The 24,147-nt window shown below is 37.7% G+C and overlaps 1 protein-coding gene across 7 annotated transcripts; it reads left to right on the forward strand.

Annotated features, from left to right (window-relative positions):
- The first annotated feature begins 555 nt into the window (after positions 1 to 555).
- nsd3 (nuclear receptor binding SET domain protein 3) lies at positions 556 to 23,755 on the forward strand. 7 transcript variants are annotated; one of them, XM_084401057.1, is made up of 24 exons: positions 556 to 905; positions 1,454 to 1,497; positions 2,212 to 3,239; positions 3,373 to 3,532; positions 4,676 to 4,830; positions 4,912 to 5,505; positions 7,457 to 7,574; positions 7,676 to 7,767; positions 8,392 to 8,437; positions 8,522 to 8,652; positions 8,839 to 8,964; positions 11,499 to 11,625; positions 11,836 to 12,033; positions 12,138 to 12,317; positions 14,718 to 14,867; positions 17,087 to 17,243; positions 18,319 to 18,521; positions 18,656 to 18,768; positions 19,568 to 19,837; positions 20,950 to 21,066; positions 21,153 to 21,294; positions 21,373 to 21,479; positions 21,678 to 21,882; positions 22,938 to 23,755. In XM_084401057.1, exons 3-24 carry the CDS (start codon positions 2,259 to 2,261, stop codon positions 23,225 to 23,227), a joined length of 4,662 nt encoding a protein of 1,553 aa, XP_084257183.1. In that variant the 5' UTR covers positions 556 to 905; positions 1,454 to 1,497; positions 2,212 to 2,258; the 3' UTR covers positions 23,228 to 23,755. The 7 variants fall into 7 exon arrangements, with proteins under 7 accessions (XP_084257183.1, XP_084257188.1, XP_084257182.1 ...); XM_084401062.1 differs by having other exon boundaries at positions 584 to 905; positions 14,844 to 14,867; XM_084401056.1 differs by lacking the exon at positions 1,454 to 1,497 and having other exon boundaries at positions 584 to 905.
- The last annotated feature ends 392 nt before the right edge of the window (positions 23,756 to 24,147 follow it).

The following is a 24,147-nucleotide window of genomic DNA, read 5'->3' on the forward strand; positions in this document are numbered from 1 at the left end:
GATTACATTGTAATGTGTGTGTGTGTGTGCAAACTGCCCAAGATTATTTAACTAAAAATCGGTTGCATTAAAAAAATAAAAATAAAAAAAAAATCTGTAAAATCAAACTGGTAACGTTAGTTAGAAATAGTGTAGGCCTCATTTAATGAATAAAGTCTCTTCCCCCTCTTTGTCCATAAAGCATAAAAATATCTTAAATGATTATATAAATTCACATTTTATAATAACGTCTGTGCAGTGAATTATTGTGTATGCTCTAAAAGAACAGCATGTAACAAATAGAAAATGTATTGTTGTCTAAAGATAGATGGCTGATATACATAGTAAAATATATTGCCAAATAGTACCCTGCTATATAAATAGTAAAATGATAGTAAAATTGAAAATAAAAACGATATTATAGTTTTACTCTGTAATGCGTTCATTACAGCTTAATGCTTTTGTGTCAAGCAATAATGGCCTAATCATCTCACTTTAATGGTTTTAATTTTGTTGTTATCATAAGAAGAAGAAGAAGAAAAACTACTCGTCCCAACATGCCCCTCACATCTTGCTGCACAGCCAATGGGGGAGATTTTATTTTGGCGCTGAGACAGAGGCCTCAAGCAGAGGGGCTTTTGTTACAGCTAGAGGGAGGGAGACGGCTATAATAAAATATATGGGAGCCAAATTTCCCTAGGTCTGCAGGAGCATCCCGCAAAAAAAACGGGGCCTCTCCCGATTCCACAGCCACACATCCTATTATGGGGATCGACATACGACTGATCTAGCCCCATTTCTTTCCAAACAACGGATTAGATTAAAAAAACCGTGGAGTCATAGGTCTTTGTGTTGATATATTTATGTTAACTGCAGCAGGAATCCAGTTTATTTGGTGTATTTGTTTAGAATGGAACACGCTGAAGGTACAGACGCTTTTATTCTACCGCTGTTTCGATGCTTCGTTTCATAATATCGCGTTGAATCCAAACAAGCGCTGCATGCATTTCTGCTTTTGGTTACAGTAAAGCAATGGTTTTCATCGCACCTTTTCCTGATGGGAATGTAATATGGCCAATTTGATTTAAAGGGGCACGGGCAGCCATGTTGGCATGTTCGCATTCACTTCTTCAGTTTTTGAGGCTCTCCGCATGATGCAATTTACTAACAAACAATTTTGCATCAAAACGAATGTTTAAAATATTCCCCGGTGATAAACCAAAGATGTACGTGTGTTAATGGTTTCCCCATGTAACGTTACACACATTAGCACATCCGCTAACGCCGCCTTTCATATAATGCAGCGACATTACACGGGTCCGCTTTACAAGGATGTTGGGAAAACAGGATTTGGTTTTTTTTAACTACACAATAACTTAATTTTGTTTATTCGTGGCCCATATAGCATTTACACTAAGTTGTGTGTGTTTATACATTAACAGTATGCTTATATCGGCTCTGTTTTGTTATCCAGAAAACGCTAGCAGGCTAATGTTAGCCAACTGCTGGTCATTGCAGGTTTGTTTCTTTGACATGAAACACAATTTTACAGCTTGGTTTGTTTAGAAACAGTCTTTTATTGTTATGTGGCATTGAGTGGTGTGGTTTATGTGACTAATTAAAGTCTTAAGCGGGTTATATTTCTGTCCTTACTGGGCAGACAAAACAAGCAAAATAGACAAAATAAACATTGTTTTGATGGTCATTGTTTTTGGCCAGCTGGCATAGTGTACTTCTAATTAAAGAGAGAGAACCTTATAAATGAATGAGAAATTCAAAAGATGATTTAATTTAATTACATTAATATTGTTGTAATGCATTGTTTACAAATATACAGGGAGTAGAGGGAATGTAGTATGAGGAAAATTGTATTGGACATGTTTGATTTGAAGTAAATATGCCAAACAGGCTGTGTGATTTCAATCGAAACTTTCTAATTTAAGTTCCCTCTCTAAATTCTGGGAAAGTTGGCATAACTTGGAGTATACTAGAGTAAACTTTATCCCTTGGGAGGGCGATTGCAGCGTTGCAGAAGCAGCCTAGTACCCTCTCAGACTTATTTTTCACAAAGCATTAACCACAAATTCTTGACCCATTTTGTCTCAAAATAAACTTATTCAATAGTTTAATAAACATTATTGCCTGGAGCAATGTTTCACAAATGTGATCAGATGAGGTAACGTTTTTTATGCGTCATAAATACATTTTGTCTGTTTCTCCTCATTATATCAGCAGGCCCTGTAAGAAAAAGGGAAACTTAAGGATGCTGGAGCAGAACAATGGATTTCTCCTTCTCTTTCATGCAAGGGATCATGGGAAACACAATTCAGCAACCCCCTCAGCTTATTGACTCCGCCAACATCAGACAGGAGGATGTCTATGAAGCCATCAGTGACCCAGGAGATGATGGAGGACAGCAAAACTTTGAGTCTCCTTTGGAGTCAGGCTTTTCTTACCCTGCTGAAGACCTCCCAGTTATTACAAACGGTTACCCAACGGGCGTAGGTACCTATGAGCAACAGGCCAAGTTTGCCTTGTACTCTCAGTTCCCCAATGGCTCAGCCAATGGCTACGGTGCCATACGAAACTATGGCGATCACGGTTTGCTGCTCGGTGAGGGCACAGTATTGAGACCCCCAGTGGTCCAGGAGAAACCACCAACGCACATCTCACCTCCGCCTCATCCCCATCATCATCACCAGCCTCATCATCCTCCTCACCATCACCACCATCAGCAGCAACATCACCCACATAACCCTCCACTGTTACCTCACCATCATCACCCACCTCCTGTCTCTCACTTAATGCCTCACGTGTTGCCGCCCCCTCCTCCCTTGCTCTTGCCCTCTTCTCCACCCCTCATGTCACCTCAAGAAAGCACCGTCTCCAACCCCACTGTGCAATCTACCAACACTCCAAAAAAGACCAGCTCCCCAGAGATCAAAATAAAGATCATTAAGACCTACCAGAACGGCAGGGAGCTGTTCGAGTCCTCACTGTGTGGGGACCTGCTGCAAGAGTTTCAGTCCGGCGAGGCTTCAAGGAGAAGACATGAGCAGAAGAAAGAGAAGAGGAAAAAGAGAAGCAGCAGGCATGGTGCTTGTCACGAAGAGGAGAGCCAGCAGCCATGCAAAGGCATGGAAGAACGGTCCAGTGTTGTCCACAACCCCGCACAGCCCAGCGAAGGTCATGTTGCGTTCAGAGAAGAGCAACCTTCTTCAACCCTCAAAAGCCCCAAAGCAGAACCCAAGGAACAGAAAGTAAGTTTCATATTTTTGACATGTTTATAGGTGTTTCCACTTAGGAAGATGTGGAAAAAGTCTTGGGAATCTCTGGTTTTATGAGATGCTTACTGTTCTTGTTCATCCAAGACAATCTTGTGTTCTTGTTTAGGTCGAAAAGCACTTTCCTTCGGTCATCACTAGCACTGGCTCATGTCAAGAGTATGAGATCGGTGACTTGGTGTGGGCTAAGGTTGGGACGTATCCTTGGTGGCCGTGCATGGTGTCATCAGACCCTCAGTCAAACGTTCATATACGTCTTAATACGAGAGGTAACTTATCTACTACAAGTACATATTGTTAAGGTTGGAATACTCTACACAAATCTATCTGAACAGATTTTAAAACACTTTGTATCATACACTTGCCGACTTTGAAAATGGTTACAGAAAAACTGGCCATCGTAAGGCTAATTCACTCTGCACCGACAGACGCCAACTAGGCTTGCTGCGAAAGTCTGTGTTGCCGGTATTTCCGGTGTTCAGCCGCAACACCATCACTTCCCCACCACGGCACCAAAAATCATTTAGTTCAGTTAGAGAACAGACACTACAATGAACTTTCCAATGAACCAATTCAGCGTGAGCTGAATGAGTCGCAGCAGGAGTCAGATTTCACCTCACTTCGCCCATTTGACTGACAAGACAAAGGCGGAAGATTTGGTTTCAAAGCGAAATGTAAAAGCGCCTATTTAAACGATTTTCCACATTATACTGTTTTGTTGTGTTTTTCATTAAGAATAATAATGAACCCACTATTCAAGCAACTGCAGCCCCTGAATTGGCATTATTCAAAAGCAAAAGTAAAATGCACATGTGCATTCATAATAGTGCATGTCCACTAGCGCTGAGTGTTTGTTCGCGTTCAACTTTCACTGGAATTAACTGAAAATCACAAAAGCTGACCAATGCCACCAGTCACTGACAGGGATAACGCATTGATCCAACTAAACCCAACAAACGTGTCCATTGCCGTTGGTTGGCCTATGATGGTTCAATGTGAGTTAGTCTATATAGGCCTACTAAATAACTGAGGATCACACACTACCAGACTTTCAAGTCGTTCCAAACAACAAACTCATGCAAAAACATTTGCCTCATTGCTAGGAGATGCATGACAAATGTAAATAATACATGTTCTAAAATCAGCCCAAAATATTGAACATGTTATGAAATCAAGGAACTGAACCTAAAAAAATCTTTGCCCATCAAACGCTACACAATTTTCTGTGAAATCTGTCAACTCTGATTGTCTCAAATCTGCAGACTGGCTCTGAATTTCGCAACTAGTGTCAACTCCTCCAGACTGTAAATCGGGAAATTTGGGAAAAGTCATGTAGGGCATTTCAGTTACTAATTCTACTGGCTTGCTTAAAATTTATGTTTCTAATATCTTGCTTCCATGGTTCCTGAAAGGTATTAAGGAATACCATGTGCAATTCTTTGGGAGTGTCCCTGAGAGGGCCTGGATACATGCGAAAAGAATTGTGGTGTACCAGGGTGAGAGCCAATTTGAGGAGTTGCAAGCAGAAACTCTCCGGAAGACAACCAACCCAACAGAGAAACAAAAGGTATCCCATACCTCTAAATTTGGTGCCCTCCTTTCTGTGGTCATTTCTGAGTGCTCATTCTGTGGTTTATTTATTTTATAGTTGCTGAAGCCTCAGTCACAGAAGGAGCGTGCCCAGTGGCAAGTGGGTGTGGGTCACGCTGAAGCCGCACTGCAGATGACACGAGAAGAACGCAACGAGACCTACACCTTCATCTACATCGACAAGGAACCAGGTGCTGCTGGTGCTGCTGCTGCTGCTGAAACTGAAACTGAAACTGTGACCTCACCTAGGGCAACTGGTAAAAACCGGCCTGAACGCAAGCAAAGACGCTCTAAAGGCAGTGCCGGAGCCAAAGAGGAGCCTGTGCCTCGTCGGCAGCAGCCGCGGAGGCAGTGCAGCATCAATAGTAGTGGGGAACCATCATCTCCCAATCAGGGAGAGGATGATATGGACCAAGAGCAACCCCGTAGCCCACCAAAACCAGATCCCCACCCACAGGAACCCTCCCCACCTCCAGTCAGGACACCTTGGAGGACCGCTGCAGCCCGCAAGCTCCTCCCACTCTCCATTACCATGAAGAAACTCAACGTGGAGATCATAAAGTGCGACTGGCAACTCCCAAAGCAAAAGGTGGACTTACCTAAGACGACAGAGAGTGAGGAGAGGCCCAGCGATCAGGTTCAGTCACCTGAGGTAAGAATGGAAAAAATGCTCATGAACATGAGGAAGTCTGCTACAGTAAATAATATCATGCCACCATCAATCACTGTCATGTCAGTTTCATAAAGAAAAGTGTAAATCAAACGTCAAAATGTAATTTAAAAAATGTGTAATTAAATAGCTACAATTTCTTCAGCCTGAACAATAGTTCCCCCCACAAGTTACTACCACTATACAATAAAGTAAAAATATGAAATGTCTAATGAAATGTATGTTCGGTCACACTTTAGTTTGGGGTCCAAATCTCACTACTAACTAACTATTAACTACGACTTTTGCCTCAAACTCCTAATTTCTGCTTATTAATAGTTATTAAGGTAGTTGTTAAGGATTAAGGGATGTAGAATATGGTCATGCAGAATAGAGCATTAAGAGAATTGGACCCTAAACTGTTACTGTATGTTTTTTTTCACATGTAATATTTAATTTGTTCAACAGCAAATGTGTTGTTAGTGTTAAATAAAACGAAAACCAATCAAAAAATGTTTTTATTAAAATAAAGCTGAAATAAAAATAAATATTAGATTAAGATCTTTGACTTAAACTCAGAGAAATAGATATGAACTAACTGAAATAAAATAAATGTAAATCAAAATAGAAATGCCCCAAAAAAAACTGATCACCAGCACAACAAAATTGAACTAAAATTAAAATGAAATCTGAAAATATAAAAACAAAAGGGAACAGAAAATATTAAAATTTAAATACTTTAAAAGTTAAAATACTGGTAGCTCAATAGCTTTAAACTTTCTGAGATTTTGATGATTTTCGTAAAAAACGATCACTTGAATTGGTATTGTACCTGGCTAGTAAAATTCCAAAAAAATCTCCACATATTCCATATGCTCCATATATTCCTAAATATGTATTTTAGATGCATATCTCAGTTTACTTATTGTAGAAACTAAATCCAAATTAATCCATCCATGAACTGGTTTAGCAGATTTACCTTTCTTGGTGGAATCAATACATATTTCTATTGATGATCACCTTGGTTATTGTTTGGGTTTAGAGCACATTTTTTGGTTTAAAAAATTACATTACGTTCCTTGAAATTGACCCGGAACTTTGGCCGAATCAAGCAGATTATCAGGAGGCACAGGCAACCATACATGCAATGAAAGTAGTCAATGATCACGCCGAGAGAGGAGTGGTTCTGATTCAAGAATACAATGGCTATCTCACACACTCTGAAGAACAATTGCAGTTTCTCCTTCATGTGGTGTAAGATCAACGACGGATCTATCCAGACTGCAAGCATCAGAAATGAGGGATTGTTGAAAACTTTGTGCTTTTTTTTAGATTGTTGTCATTGTTGCTCTGATTTCAATAAAATGTAGTTCATTTGCAGCAACTTTTAATATTACTTGCATATCACAATAACGCCGCACAGCTTAACATAGGCAATCTTCCACATGATTGAGCTACCTCTAAATATCATTTTTTTTGTCAACATTTTTGCATATTTCCAATTTTGAAGTTAAAAGGAACAGTTTAAGAGGTTAAGACACTAACATTTTGCACAAAAAAAAAATTGGACTTGATAAGGACCACCCTAATGTTTATATTTTTTCATCCATATTTGCCAATATTAGCTAGCTTGCCCATCTGACTCATTTAAGCCAGAGTATACTAACTAGATGATAACTTTTCGGTTAGCTAGTCTAGAATAAGCATCACCAAATTTGCTTTGAAGCGTTTCTCATCCAGTATAATGTATTAAGTTTGTTTAAAATGTTGTTAATGTACATGCAAAGCTAATATAGCCTACAATTTAGTTAATTACTAAGCTGCAACTAGCGAACCCAAAATTATGGCTCTGAGCTCACTCTTCATGCATGCTGCTTAAGAAGAAATTGCACCTTTTCTGACAAGCAGTCGTTGGTAGATAAAAAAAAAAAAATCTCAATCTCTTCCACAATAGGGCTCCAGTGATAAAGCAGAAGCAGAGACGTGTTCCAGTGAAGAGGAGCGAGCTGCGTCTCCCTCAGGCTGGAGTGACCAGGAGAGCGCTGAGCACGCTTCAGCAGAGCAGTCCACAGGTATTTATGAGTCACACAAACTCCCTTTGACAGAGATATTCAGATGTCCTTTGCGGTATAAGTCTGATCTACGAAAACATCCTCTGTGTGTGTGATGCCAGAGAGAAAGCAGCAGCGCCGGTCAGTGCGAAGCCGTTCCGAGTCGGAGAAGAGTGTGGAACCAGTGCCAAAAAAGAAAGTGAAGAAAGAACAGGTAGAGCGCATACATTTGTACTATTAAATTATAAATTATAAACCCGCTACATTTATTTGTTTTCACCACCTACGTAGTTTCACTAAAGGAATGATCCAAATCAGATGACGATGCAAACCTGTTATTTATAGATTTATAATTATCTATCATATGTTTTTGGAGAACGTTATTTGCACAGAATAGTTCCTCGTCTTACGGGCAAGTTCTGAATGCTCAATCATGGAGAATACAGCAGACTATTACAGTCTAACTGACAGTACAGCATTACTCCACCACTACAATCCAGACACTCGGCTCTTAAAATAATGAAAGAATTTTGTACTGTATTATTACTGATGCCGTGACTGAAAGAAAATGTAAACAAACATCACTTTTAAAGAGAATTACATTTTTGCTACATTTATTGCATCTGGTAAACAGCCCTGACTTTTGTTAAAAGGCCATCTGTAATTGGCTAAACTTGCAAAAAAAAAGGTGCCGTTTGGGCTAAAAAGATGCACAATTAAATTAAATGCATAGATAGCACCTGGTCATAATACTAGCAGAAAAGTGACATGATGGTTAGTGAATTAAAGGGGAAATCTTATAACAAACATGCCTTTTTTATGTTTTTTTATTCTGCAGGCTGAAACAGCACCTCAGATGGATTTCAGAACAGGGTCGCAAAAAGGTGCTTGACACAATGTTTTAAATGGTCAGCCTATAAATTAATTCATATCAATACCCCCCTACTAACATTCCTTCAATCCTGTAGGTGCCAGCGAGATCTCAGACTCGTGTAAACCACTGAAGAAACGCAGCAGAGCGTCTACTGATGTGGAGATGGCCAGCTCACTGTACAGAGATACTTCTGATTCCGACTCCAGAGGCCTCAATGACCCACAGGTCAGACTAGACTCAAAAATACAGTCACAGTACTAGCGGGATCTGTTGATTGACACCTGAGTGATACTGTTCTTCTTGGGTTACACAATTGTTATGACAAATTTGTTCATTTGAATGTTTAGCATGTTTTGTAGCCTGGCTCTGGCTTTAAAGTCACATTTTTGCATCCATTTGCATCCCTGGTAGTCCGGATTTGGGAAGCGATCGGACAGTCCTGCTACAGTAGACGCTGACGGATCTGATGCGCAGTCCGTGGACTCCAGCCTGTCCCGTCAGGGAGGAAATTCCTCAAAAAAGGACACAGTCTGCCATGTGAGCACTATAAACACTTTTTTATATAACATTATATATAATGAGACAATATACTGTTCAAAAGTTTGGGGTCAGCTTTAAAAATATATATTTTTTCTTTACATTTTTGAATGAAGTCTCTTATGCTCACCAAGGCTGCACTTATTTGACCAAAAATACAGTAAAAACAGTAATATTGTGAAATATTGTTACAATTTAATAGAACTGTTTTCTATATTAATATATTTTTTAAATGTAATTTATTCCTGTGATCAAAGCTGAATTTTTAGCATCATTATTCCAGTCTTCAGTGTCACATGATCCTCCAGAAATATTCTAATATGGTGATTTGATGCTCAAGAAACATTTCTTAGTATTATCAATGTTGAAAACAGCTGTGCTGCTTAATATTATTGTGGAAACTGCGATGCATTTTTTTTTTTCTGAATTATTCAAATAGAAAGTTCAAAAGAACAGCAATCATGTGAAATGTCTGTACTGTCGATCAATTTAATGCATCCTTGCTGAATAAAATGATTAATTTCTTTAAAAAGAAATGGACTAACCCCAAACTTTTGAACAGTAGTGTATTACATGACAGTGATATTACCTTCAATACATTACATTTTATTTGAAAGATGACTTCATTCTGTTGTTTATCGGTGCTAAAAAAGTTATCACTAGGTTTTGCAACACCTATCTTATGTGGCTTTGGGTTATTAGAGGTCGCAGCAGATCAGCATCCTATGGAAGCTGGTTTTCACCATGGAATAAAAATTAAGTAATTGTGACTTTTTTAGTCTCGCAATTGTTAGTTTACATCTAGCAATTCTGGAGTTTATCGCATTTTGTTATATAAGTTTGGCAAGGCTGGATTAGTACCCCCAGGGGCCCCTGGGCACTGAAGCTCATGGGCCCCGCTCCCCTACCTGACAACCACACCCTCCAAAGGAACACACACACACAGGTGGCCCACCAGGTATGGGATTTAACATGCCAATCACTATTGATCAAAAGCTGAATGACTAGTTCACAAGACAATGATACAAAATAATTTTTTCTGAAAAGTAGGGCTGCACGATTTGGGGAAAATGTCATATTGTGATTATTGAGGTAAATATTGCGATTTGCGATATAGTAAACAAATGGTTTCATGAGTTAACTTGCTTATTTCTCAAGTAAAATGCACACACAGATTAGTGACAATGCTGAAATTTGTAGCCTATTTCTCAACTCAGACTAGAAACAACAACTAAATGCACTGTTTTCAAATTAAAATAAGATATTTTTTTAATTAAATATTGTTATTTGTCTCAATAATACAAGAGTTAAAAATAAATGTTATATTTACCTGTGCCTGTCTAACAGGTAGACCTAGGACATATACCGAAATTGAATAAAGTTATCAAACTGCACTGCATAAATGATAAATTAAATATAGACTAAAACTTTAGTCAACAGCAGTGAGTCATTTTCTCTGTTCTTTGATTAACTTTACTGACAGAAAGCTTTATTGGCTGCTGTCTCTTTAAGACCAGCTGATGGAGACGCGGATCTCACACGCGTCTCATTCTCTCACAACTCTTCACGTTCATCATAAGACAGCTCTTATGTTATGAAGATACTCGACAAAACGGACATTTTGGCATAATTGTGTGTGTTATTGTAAGTTCAAGCACAAAAGATAACTGTATATTCTGGCGTGCTGTCTGTGTGCACGATACTGGCGTGCGCGCGTCTGTCTGTGTCTGTGTCTGTGTGTGTGTGTCACAGTCACACTTTTGTCTTGTCGCACATGAATTGTTTAAAAGCATTTGCATGAATAAGAGATCATATAATGTAATATATACTTTTTTTAATTCTGATTGGATAATTATCAAGATCGAGGCCAAGCCTTGTGTATACTATTTTTATGTAGCAACGTACATGGCACACAAAAAACAAAACAAAAAATTCCGATCACGGAGGGCCGATCACTCTCTGCGCAAGGGCCCCTGGGCACGTGCCCAGATTGCCCATATGGTAGGTCTGGCCCTGAAGTTTGGTCACACTTTAGATTAGGGTCCAATTCTCACTATTAACTACGACTTTCCTAATGACTGCTTATTAATAGTTAGTAAGGTACTTAAGTTTAAGTATTGGGTGGGATTAAGGGATGTAGAATATGGCCATGCAGAATAAAGCATTAATATGTGCTTTATAAGAACTAATAAATAGCCAACATCCTAGTAATATGCATGCTAATAAGCAACTAGTTAATAGTGAGAATTGCACCCTAAACTAAAGTGTTACCCCAAGTTTTAGATCTAAACTCAGAATTGCAAGGGAAACGTCAGAATTGTGAAATACAAACTCTGAATTACAAAAAATAAATCAAGAGTTGAGCAATATAAACTATTACTAAAAAATCATAATTGTTAAATTTAACAAGTCTTTAAACTTAAAGTAAATTTTACAAGCTTTCATAGAAATGTAAAAGAGTAGATCAGATTTTGTATGACTCTTTCAGGTGTAATAAGAATCTGTTGTTGTGGTTCTTCTGTGCGATCTCACAGGTGTGTGAAACATTCGGGGATTCTTTGGTGAGCTGTGAGGGAGACTGTAACAGGCTGTTTCATCCAGAGTGTATGGGATCTAACAGTGGAACAGAGGGTGAACTGCTGTGTCCAGAGTGTAAGACAGGTGAGCAATACATCTGAAGCTGTAATCAGTTAAACATCCCACCAATAAACAAAAGATCTCTATAGCAATGCAATATCTTAATGTGAATTGATTCAAAAAGGTCATTATTATGTCATGCATGTCATTTTTTCTGAGAATTTGAATTTTGAATTGAAGTGTTTTTGAATCATTTACGGAGTCTAATCTGTTTGTCGCCGTCACTTTCTCCAGGTTCCCACCCTTGTTTCTCCTGCAAGGACATGGAGGGTGACGTTAAGCGGTGTTCGGTGAACGGCTGTGGCCGTTTTTACCACGATACCTGTGCCCGCAAGTTCACTGGCACCACCACCGATACTAGAGGCCTCCGCTGCCCTCAGCACAGCTGTGCCACATGCTGTCTCGACAGAGACCTTCACAAAGCTTGCAAAGGTACACGACAGATATATTGAACTTATTCATTGTATTTTACAGAAGCATTTTTCTGAAGCATAGAGACACATCGGCCAGCCTCAGTTTATCTTTTTTTCTTTTAGGCCGTATGATGCGATGTATCCGCTGTCCGGTGGCGTATCACACAGGAGACGGCTGTGTGGCGGCTGGCAGTGTGTTGATAACACCCCACATCATCATATGTAGCAACCACTCCAGTTCCAGGAAGAACGGACACTTTTCCTCACCTGTAAACGTAGGCTGGTGTTTCATCTGCGCTCGAGGTACGTTTAGCCTGACATTCTCCAGTCCTTGCGTAATAGCTAATGTCAGAATTACTGAGTTAATTAGATTTGTGTGTTCATTGTATCACACTTTAAATGACATTTAAATGAGTTCTTGTCAAAACATATGTGCACTTAGTGAATGCAACACTTTTTAACAGTCTTCACACCACATTAGAATTTTAAATGTTCTCTGGTGTCATGCTTTGCAGTGTTCAATGTTCCTTCTCTTTAAGAGTAGGACACTAATGTGACCTCTGACCTTCTCTCTTGTCATCTAATCCTTTACTGTTAGATGTACTGTGTGTTCGTGATCCATCAGATCATGTTTGTTTCCTACTAATTAGTAACATTTTAATTGTCTGTGATTCTTCTGGGGAAGGACTGAGATTGAATTCAAAATGTAATATCTAATTTTGAACTTTTAAAATGAAAAAAATAATTATTATATATAAATAAATATATAAATAATTAATAATTTAAGACATTCCAGTGAGCAATTAATGAGCATCTTTTAATTTATTCGTTTTGTAAATGGTAACATTTTTTAAATCTCCCACTTTCAGAAAGTTTTGTCTTAATATCTTTAGCTTATGGCTATAATTTTTAGTAGGGATGCACGGATATAGAGATTATTGCCTTCATAATTAAGTTATATATATATATATATATATATATATATATAAATTTAGAAATTAAATGTTTAATATCAGACCTAAAGTTATATCTAGTTTAATTTAATTAAAAAATCCATTTTAAATGAATTGGTAATATTGAGTGATACCAAATATGTTAATATCTCTAAGTTAATGTCAATGAGTGTGTTCAATAAAGAATCTTACAGCAGTTGTTTAATACGTCTATAATATGCCTAGATCTAAACCCCCCAAAATAATCAAGATTTTCATGCGTAAATGGGTATTTTTAATGCACTGATTTTGGATAGTGTTTTGTTGCACATGTAAATGCACTCAGCGTTGGTTTCTGAGAATATACACATTAGTGAAAATCACTGATTGCATCTTCAAGTTTTGAAATGATCAGATTCAGACACCTTCCCACTTTTGTAGAAGATATCTAATACTCTAATTTCTCCAGGAACTAATTGGTAATGCTAAACTGAATTTGTCTTTGTTGGCATGGGAGCAGCTGCATGTCATTTGATCTTTAAAACCAATATTTGTCATTATACAACCTATGTCATTAAATTAGTTAAATCTGTCATTTACTCACCCTCATGTTGATCCAAACTCATTTCACGTTATTTCTGAAATGCAAAAAGAAGAAAAAATTTAGTTTTTTTTCCCCCCATGTACTTGCAATTGAGGACTGAAGTTTTAGGTCAAATAAGAATCAGTAGTACCATAAACATATCATGAAAGTAGTCTCCATGGCCATGCTTGCACAGCAACAAAATGCAGTTGTCAGTTCTGTATTTAAGTCTTTAATACGGTTACTTTCACACACAATTCAGTTATTTATGGGAGTAACAAGGTCATTCTTTGAGCGAACTCACACCACCTGTAAATTTCAGGACTCACAACTAGGCTTGCTGTGTTACACTCAGTGTTACAATTGCTGTGTTGTTTGGCCGTAAACCGATTACATAACTTGGCCATAACTCCGCCCCCACTCTCATTTTGCTTTTTTAATACAAAATAAAAACCATTTGGTTCAGTTGGACAAGGAACTCAACAATTATGAACTGAAAGCATCTGCTCCATATAGCACGAGCTGCAGAGTCGCAACAGGAGTCAGATTTCTCTTATCATGTGATGAGATGACTGACAGAATGATGGCGGAGGATTTGGTGCGCAACAGATCCTGATCATCGTTGACATATCTTATCTTGTAGCCTAAAATGTGCGGTCAGTACCGGCGTTCCCTATACACAGAGGACATGTTATCGTGAATTTGAAAGCTAAAGTATAAAGCGAATGCACATTCAAAAGCGATTTCAATAACCCGCGTATTGATATCGGCTCCTTGATGGCCACAAATTATGTTATAACTGACAGTTTGAATGTAACCTGTGTGTCTGCTGAAGCCATATCTGTGCGAAACACACTGAAATTTAAGTCTTTATTCACTGAAAGATAGGTTTAGAGCAACATGAGGATGAATAAATAACTCAATTTACATATTTGAATGAATTGTTCATTTGGCTAGCATTAAAAGCAGAAAACTGCAAGAAAGAATTGTTTTTCCAGAACAAATTATATCCAGCTAATCCCTAAAGCTCCCACTCTAACTCTGCAGTATTCCTCTTTAGACTTTCCTTTTTTGTGTTCTCTTTTCAGGACTACTTATTTAATCACGTGTCTTTTTTTTCCTAATGTGTGTTTTCTGGAATCATGGGTAGTTTCATTACTCATGACTTTTCCTGTTTGTCTCGTGTAGGGCTTTTAGTGCACGACCATACTGACACCATATTAAGTTCATATACCTTTAAGTCGCACTACCTTCTGACTGAGTCAAATCGTGCTGAGTTGATGAAATTACCTATGATTCCTTCTTCTTCGTCAGCTACCAAAAAGAATATTGGGAAAGGTAAAATCATGTTTTCTTGGTTTATGTAGTTTGCCATCTGTATGCTTTCACAGCTGTCTTATTGCTTTTATTTATTTGTTTATTTTTTGGGGCCATTTTATTGCTCTTTATTTTACACCATCACGCTGCTTCTAATGCACATAGTGGGCTTGAAATAACACGCAGCAACAAATATCTTACATTTTCATAGTTCTTTACTTTAAAATCAGATAGCAGCCTTTTAAATTAATTTGGATTAACAATTTTTGGGATAGAAGGCACCGTAAGTCTACAATCTTTGTCTACCTATAAATGCTTCTAACAGATTCCTGGGAATTTAACTAGGTTATGATATGTCATGTAATTCATGTTATTCTGAGTCCGTAACACAGTTCGGCTTAGCATTAATTGCTTGGCTTGTTTTGCTTGAGCACAATTATACCCTACCTCCCTCTGAACATAAACATATTTTGGATGGCAATTTTAATAGAGCCAACAGCAGGGTCCCGGAAGTAAAAAATCCCATTCATTTTGTCCATAGAGAAATAGATAACTTCTACATCTTAAGCTCCAATGTTGCTTCTGTTAAAGCTAGTGTAGTGAGATATCAGTTTGACTTGAAATTAAAAAAATTTACTCACCCTGGTGTTGTTTTAATGCATTATGCCTTTTTTTCTTTTTCGGACCACAAAAAGGGACATTTAAAAAAAAATATCTTGCTTGCGCCCGTCCATATTATGGCAGTCAATGGTGACCAGCATCAAGCTTTCAAAATGGTCATGCAACACGTGTCGTATATCCCTCATGTTCTGGGGGTGTAAGATAGGGTTTGCGAAAAAACAAACAGAAATTTAATGTATTATTTAACGAAATACTTACCTTGGCTGTTGGTTGTCTGTGCACGGCGCGCGTTCGTTCGTAGACTCCATTAGCGCCGCAGTTCACTCGGAGAAATCTAGATTAATAAAAATGTGACATGAATTACAGAGTTGAATATCTCTGGGCTGGAACTTTTTGTCGTCTGAGAGTCAGAATGACAGATGTGAACATAACTTATTGTTGCGACAAACACAACAGATGAGAAGAAAGTACATGGATTGTATTTCATGTTGCATTTTCCTTAGTCTTGATTTCTCACAATCTCAAAACGTCACATGAACGCACACGTTGCACAGCCGTGCACAGAAGACCAACGGCCAAGGTTAGGATTTCCGTTAAATACATAAAACCTATCGTATACCACACATGGGATGTAAGACACACACGTGTCCATGGGACCGTTCTGTTATACTTTTGTATCTCTTTTTAAAAGCTTTATGCTGGTCTCTATTCACTGCCATTGAATGGACGAGCGTGAGCATGACTTTTTTTATTTTTTTATTATCCTTTTGTGGTGCGAAAAAGAGCATACTGCATTAGAACAACACCAGGGTGAGAAATGTAAAATGTATCGTTTTTGTGCTTTTAATTAGTTTATGTATAGTGTACCTTTTAAAAATATTTACCTATGTCATTTGTGATGATTCATGGGATGAGTTGTTCATTCCCTCATAAATTAAATTCTAAATATTTCTTTTGCTTAAATGAATATGATGTTGTGATTCATTTAAAGCTGGTTGGTTTGGTTCAGTAAGGTTCAGAACTCTTTATGTAAGAATCTTTCTTCAAATCCCTCTGGAGAAAATGAATCGGAAGAACACTCCCGGAGCCAAAGCGGCTGGAAAAGTGGGCGCTCACTGATGCGCTCCTTCCTTTGCTGTCCATCAGCCCTATTTTTTTCTTGTCAGTCAAACCAAGCATTTTAAATGACACCATCCAAAATACATGCTCTGTGTCTACTGGTGTACTGCAGGTGATGTTAATGCGGACAATCAGTCAGTGTGCATCACAGCATGTTTCCCATAGTTCCCCCCTATGATCATTCACTATTGGCTGCTTATTTAATCACCTGGCACAAACAAAAGCACATTAACAATGGTGAAAGGTGTTAGTCATCAAACCCTGTCTTCTGAGCCTGTCAAATTGAACTTCAAATTGGCATTTCGAATCTAAACGTATACGTTGAAGCACTTAAGAGGCGTATGTTGATCTCAGAGGAAATATAACTGTCTGATTCTGACATGCTCATGGATGAGGTTTGTGGAATACCGCCTTATTGGGAATGGACAAGCATGTGGTGATACTGTGGGCCCGTTTATTCGATTCTGTGTTTATGTGCGTGTGTGTGCTTGTCAAAAAAGGAGGAAGACTGTTGTGTTGTGAGGCCTGTCCCGCCTCATTCCACCCCGAGTGCTTGAACATGGAGATGCCAGAGGGGACGTGGCTGTGTGGGGAATGCAGAGCGGGAAAGAAGCCTCACTATAAGCAGATAGTCTGGGTCAAGCTGGGCAACTACAGGTACGTCCGTTCAACTGTCGAAAGTCTCATAGTCTCCTACATTGTATTTTACTAAACTTAAGGCATGTTCGTGGCACAAAAATATATATATTTTTAAATTGCACCAAAGATATTCAAACAAAATTTTATGCAGAATAATCTAGAATATAGTAAATGCATGATATAAGTTAATAATAACTAAATGTATGATTTTGTTTAAAGTATATTTGTAATATATAAAAAAAAAAATCTGCCTCTAAAGCAATTTCTGACTTTGGTTCACCACGATTTTATTTTTAAAATTTAGTTTTTAAAATTTAGAATTTCTGTGAATAGGTCCATAAAAATGGCTTGATGATAACCGTTTTCTTTTTAAACAGTACCTATCTTTTAAAATAACTTTTTGTGTCACAGCTGTGATATTGCTATTGAAATTTGCTATTGCAGAGGCAAATAGCACAGGCCGAGTTCTACAGGTGCGTCTCAGAAAATTTGATTGAAAAACAATTTTTCATCAATTATTTAAAAAAGTGAAAATGCCATATATTTTAGACTCGTACCACATAAACTAAACCGCCACCGCTTTGAAGACCAAGTATTGAGTCCATAAATTAACATTGTACTTTTAAGAACTTCAGAACTATTTTCTAATCGTAAATCCTTTTTTTTTTTTCTTGATTGATTGATCTTAGGAAATATTCTAATATTTTGAGATACTGGATTTTTGATTTTCATGAGCTGTAAGCCATAATCATCTAAATTAAAACAAAAAAGGGCTTGAAATATTTCACTTTGTTTAATGTATCTAGAATATATGAAAGTTTCACTTTTTGAGTTAAATTATGAAAAAAATGAACTCTTCCACGATATTCAATTTTTTTGAGACGCACCTTTTGAATGGAATGTCCCTCTGCCTGTACTCATCCATACACCCCTGTATTGAGCTTTGATTGGACAAACATTTGGACACGCCTTCGAGTGCAACATGAGTCATCAGCGTTTTTGTTTTGTTTTCCAAGAAAGTAATGTCTAAATTTCAACTGTGTTGACCAGTGAATAAGTTGTAGACTTAATGTTGATGTTGAACCATGTGTAGGTGGTGGCCCGCTGAGATATGCAACCCTCGCCTGGTTCCCTCCAACATCCAGAGCCTCAAGCATGACATTGGCGACTTTCCAGTCTTTTTCTTTGGATCACATGACTATTACTGGATAAACCAGGGCAGAGTTTTCCCATATGTTGAGAGTGATAAGAACTTTGCTGAGGGGCAGGTTGGCATCAATAAGACATTTAAAAAAGGTGAGATACTAGACCATTTCAGTGGAGTTTTATTATTCTTTTATATTAATTAGCCATATGTTGCATGTAAAGGTGATGACTTGAATAAATGTCAAGCTAAATTGACTTCTAAATTTTTTTTTGTGTGTGTAAAGCACTTGAGGAGGCAGGAAAAAGGTTCCAGGAACTAAAAGCACAGCGAGAAACCAAGGAGGCCCTCGAACAGGAGCGCAACTCTCGCAGACCCCCACCGTACAAACTTATCAAGGTACAGGATCTAGCATGCAAAAATTTGTTGCTCCATTTGAAAAGCTTGCAGTGTCTTTCAGTAGATATTAGTGATATCACAATATAAATATTTTGGCTGTAGAGTTCTTTTAATTTTACATAACCATGTTGTAATATCTTATTTTTGTTTTGATAATCAAGTGACTTATGAAATGGAAGATTTCTTTTTTATTGTGATATTGTTTTAATACAGCACAGTCTAAACTGTATTTAGCTATACAGTTTATAGTTTGCTCTGTAACACTTTACATTAAGGTTTCATTTGTTAACATTTGTTAACTACATTAGTTAACATGACCTAACAATGAAAAAATATTTCTAAAGCATTTAATAATCTGTTAATGTTAATTTCAACATTAAATAATACGGGATTAAAATCAAACGTTGTATTTGTTAACATTAGTTAATGAACCTGACCTAACATTAACATTTTTTATTAACTAATGTTAACAAAGATTAATAAGTACTGTAACAAATGTATTGCTCATTGTTAGTTAATATTAGTTAATGTTACCTAACCTTAACTAATGGAACCTTATTGTAAAGTGTTACCGTTTGCTCTATAAGAAATATTGTATATTATTTGTATTTGTATGTATAATCTCTAATAATATGACCTATTGCTTGACATTTCTACTGGTAAATGGTACCATAATACATGGTCCATTTTGTATACACCTTTCATATTAATTACTCTACAATGCGACTGTACAAAAAAAGCAAAAATCATATTAAAACAAACTAAAGTTCTGTATTCTTGTCCTTGTTTCTTACCTCAGTCCAATAAGCCAGTTGGGAAGGTGCAGTTGCACGTCGCTGACCTCTCAGAGATCCCACGTTGCAACTGCAAACACTCAGATGAACGTCCGTGCAGCCAGGACTCTCAATGCTTGAACCGCATGCTGCAGTACGAGTGCCACCCGCAAGTCTGTCCCGCTGGTGACCACTGCCACAACCAGTGCTTCTCCAAACGCCTCTATCCCGACACTGAAGTCATTAAGACCAGCGGCCGAGGGTGGGGCCTAAAGACCAAGCAGGACCTCAAGAAGGTGAGAGTCTAATAGCACTAATGGCCTGGATCTTTAGTTCAGAAAAGTTATAAGTTAAAATCTGAAACGTCTGTGAAATAAATAAAATCTTAGGTTGTAAATTCCTATAATGACTAAATATTTCTAGGTATTCTCCAGGGTTATTATAAACCAAAACTATTAAAATATTAGTGTTAATTGAAATAAAGTTAAAATAAAATGTTAGATAAATAAAAAGTTTAAAATGTTGCATTGACAACTAGCTAAAATATAAAAAATTATGTCATTTACTCACCCTCAAGTTGTTCCAAACCTGTATGAATTTCCAAACAGTTGATTGGGAGTATATTGACTTCCATAGTATATATATTTTTCCTTTACTATAAAAGTCAGTGGGGTCCGTCAACTGTTTGGTTACCGAATTAAAATAAATAAAAAAATCTTATTTGTGTTCAATTGAAGAAAGATTCATACAGGTTTGGAAAAATTTGAGGGTGAGTAAATGATGACAGAATTTTCATTTTAGAGTGAACTATCCCTTTAAGTTTAAGTTGAACCACTAAAATGATTAACTGGAAAGAAATTTAATAATAATAATAATAGTAATAAATAATTACAAAAGCATAAAACAAAGTTACTAATAATTGAACAAGTTCAAATGAAAACTAAAAAAAAAATTAAAAGCTAATTCAAAATATTAATAAATAATACTGTAGTAATAAATAATTAGTAATAGTATATAAAAATACTACAATAACACTGTTTTGCTCAGCTCAAAAATATTTAATAGGTCAGAAATTGCTGTTGGTGAGTGTAGTATCTATAGTATTTTTTAAGTAAATGTAAGAAGAATACTCTTTATTTATGTATTTATTTATTTTAGAGATGGTGGCCTGCTTTTCAGAACTAAAAAAAGCTACATGAAAAAATAAACAAATTGCAATTTTATTTATACCTCTTTCACATATAGCCCAATATCTTGAAATATCACATTATTATTATTAATTGTTTTTGTGTCTAATAAATAGATGTAATTTAATTTATGTAGAACAATTAATTCAGGTATTCTTACTTTTGTGTAATGTCTAAAATAATCAGTGTGAAATATCTAAACTTCATTATGTGTCATTTAGGGGGATTTCGTCATGGAGTATGTCGGGGAACTGATTGACTCAGAGGAGTGCAAGCAACGAATACGAAATGCTAATGAGAATCATGTGACCAACTTTTACATGCTGACCCTCACAAAGGTACCACTGTTTTATGTCCACTTTGTGCATGTCACATTATGACGTCATCTCAGCTGTATTAAAGTCAGCGCTCCTGTGTTTCTCAGGATCGTGTGATTGATGCTGGACCCAAAGGGAATTTGTCACGCTTTATGAACCACAGCTGCAGTCCCAACTGCGAGACTCAGAAGTGGACCGTGAACGGAGATGTGCGGATAGGACTCTTCACTTTGTGTGATATCGCTGCTGGTAAGAAATGCTAAGTATTTTCTTTGAAAAAGTGACAATGTTTGTTTAGAAGCTAATTGACAATCATATTTTCTTCAGACACGGAATTGACCTTTAATTACAACCTGGACTGTCTGGGTAATGGGAGGACATCGTGCCACTGCGGGGCCGAGAACTGCAGTGGTTTTCTTGGAGTCAAGCCCAAGGTAAAGCCTAATTGAATTAGACAGGAACACATGCAGTGCTTACCCACGATTTCCTGTTGCACCATTGACAATTCTCTGAAGTTTCCAATAGCTGATTTGATGTTTGTTTTTCTTTTGGTTCCTTGTCCTTTTCTTTTTCTATCATCATCATCATCATCATCATGATGTCCGTCTTAAACCTTGTTTCACTTCCTGTAGAGTGCAGTGGTTATGGAGAGGGAAGAGAAGGTGCGCAATGCTAAACTCAAGCCCAAGAAGCGCAAACTGAAGACGGAGAGCAAACAGACCCATGAGTATTACTGCTACTGCTGTGGAGAGGGAGGAGAGCTGGTCATGTGTGACAAAAAAGATTGCCCGAAGGCCTACCATCTCCTCTGCCTCAACCTGACTAAACCTCCATACGGTACGTGCTGTCCGTCACTTCAGCTCTTCTTGTCGACTGTGGGAATTTCACAGTAATGCTTCCTGAGGTGACCAATGCTGCCACATTCTGGATGGGCTCTTGTTACATTTAGATTTCCATACCATTAATGTCTAAAATATAGATCAAAACTCCCCTGCCTGTAGCTTTCTAGTAATGCTGTAGACATAGATTAGCTTGCATGTGTGTTTGATTAGGGTTGGAGCTAAAGTCTGCAGGACTGTGGACTGAATTCGCCCATACCTGATCTAGATCAATTTCAACCAGGGGGGCGGAGCCCACTAGGGGGCCTCAGCAAACTTCCGGGGGGGGCATACAGTTATTTAAAAGTAGTGATGTTATAATTAATGCTTAAAATGTACAACATTAAATTGACATCATATTTTTGAGTTTAACTATTTGTATTACAACAATTGCCAGAGGTACATATCAGCTAAGATTTTTAAATAATGACATTTTTTTGGAGAGAGAAAAAAAAAAAAAAAAAGTCAAGATAATACAACTGTCCTGATGTCATAAAAAAGGAGGGATCTCACGAAAAGCAAAAAAATTGTTTAATAATATTATTTCTTAGGACAAATCATATTTTTATATGTGACATTTGTTACATTTATTTATCAAATATATTTTCTTCATTTTGACCAAAACCAATATGCAGGGGTAAAAAACATAACCAGAAATGATATCCCCTGCAGACCTTCATGATCGCGTCAAGGCCAATAAGTCTCTGAAAATAGCCGTTAATTTGACCTTTTATGACAAACAAGATTAGTTCAGGTTGTAAAATGTCATGTGGTGTGACTCCCCAATTTATAACTTTATTTATGAATGAAAGTCACTGTGTTTGCATTTAAATAGGCAAATGCTTAAGAATCTATTGTTGGATTATGATGTTTCTAGGCAACAGTTCTTCTAACCCTAATTGATGGAGAGACAATTCAGTCAGAAGGAGATGTTGCCAATAGAAAAGGAATTGCCAGTATGAGAGTAGCTGCTTTCCTGTTGTGCGATTGATGTGTTTCTTCTGTCTTTCTCAGGGCGATGGGAATGCCCCTGGCATCAGTGCAGCGTGTGCCAGCGCGCCGCCGCCTCCTTCTGCCACTTCTGCCCCGCCTCCTTCTGCCGAGAGCATGAGAGAGGACAGCTGGCAGTGTCTGCCCTGGACAACCGGCCCTGCTGCTCCAACCACGACCCCCAGAGACCCTTAGGGCCTCAGGCTAACACTAGCCAGCTCGCCGTAAAGAAGGAACTGATGGAACCCGGCGAGGAAGGGGACGACGGCAACGAGGAGGAAGAGGACGACGACGAGGGGGGAGAGGGAGAGTGAATGGGCCAAAGCACCAAGAAAACGTTGAAAGCCACTTCAAAGTACATGAAAGTTCAAACTACAGTAGATACATGCAGCTAGCTGGTCCACTTTTCATTAAAAGCAAGTGGACTTGACAAACTGGTTTGATTCATTCCAAATCTACAGCAGCTGATATGAATTTTTCAAACATATCACAATTTACGGCCTCATGTCAAATTCATACGGGCTTATATAACAATATAAGCGACTCACTTCTGGTTTTATAAGCAAAAGCTCACAGCTAATTCTCACTGTTTTTTCAGACGTGCTCCGTTTCGGCAAAAAAACACACTCGGTTTAAGCGACGCCTTTCAGCGGCAAAGTCAGTTTCCACATCTATGGTACTTTAAAAACACGCTATAAACACTTTAAACCAAGAACTTTATTTATGTACCTCATGTAAATAGCAAAGACTGTTGTAATATGTGTCGGGCGCAACCATTCGCCCCCCCCCCCTCCAGTAGGATTTCACTACATGTCTGAATATGAGCCTGTCGTGATAACATCAAGAAAAAGGAAAAAGAAAAAAAAAAGATCGATTCAAAAGACATACGAGGTTTGTTCAACTGCCCCCCCCCCCCCCCCCCCCCCATTCCAGTGAGTTTGTGATTTGTAAGATATATAATCATTAATATATTTATGTCGATGTTTACATCCATTCACAGTGTACAGTATTATTCATCTGTATTAGTCAATTTGATATCACTAATCGTGTTGTTGTATATGTGCCCTTTTTGTCAGCAAAATGACATAATTGCTTGGCCGGTACTGTATTGCCCTCATCTTTCGGGTCCATTGAGTAAAAATTCAGAGTTATAAGTGTTAGAAATAACTATCGGTCACCCGAGAAGATCAGTTCCGACGTGTCCAAACGGTAACGTTTGATGGTGTAGTGTTAA

Source organism: Rutilus rutilus, assembly GCF_951802725.1.
Source record: "Rutilus rutilus genome assembly, chromosome: 25".
Classification (NCBI taxonomy): Eukaryota; Metazoa; Chordata; class Actinopteri; order Cypriniformes; family Leuciscidae; genus Rutilus; species Rutilus rutilus.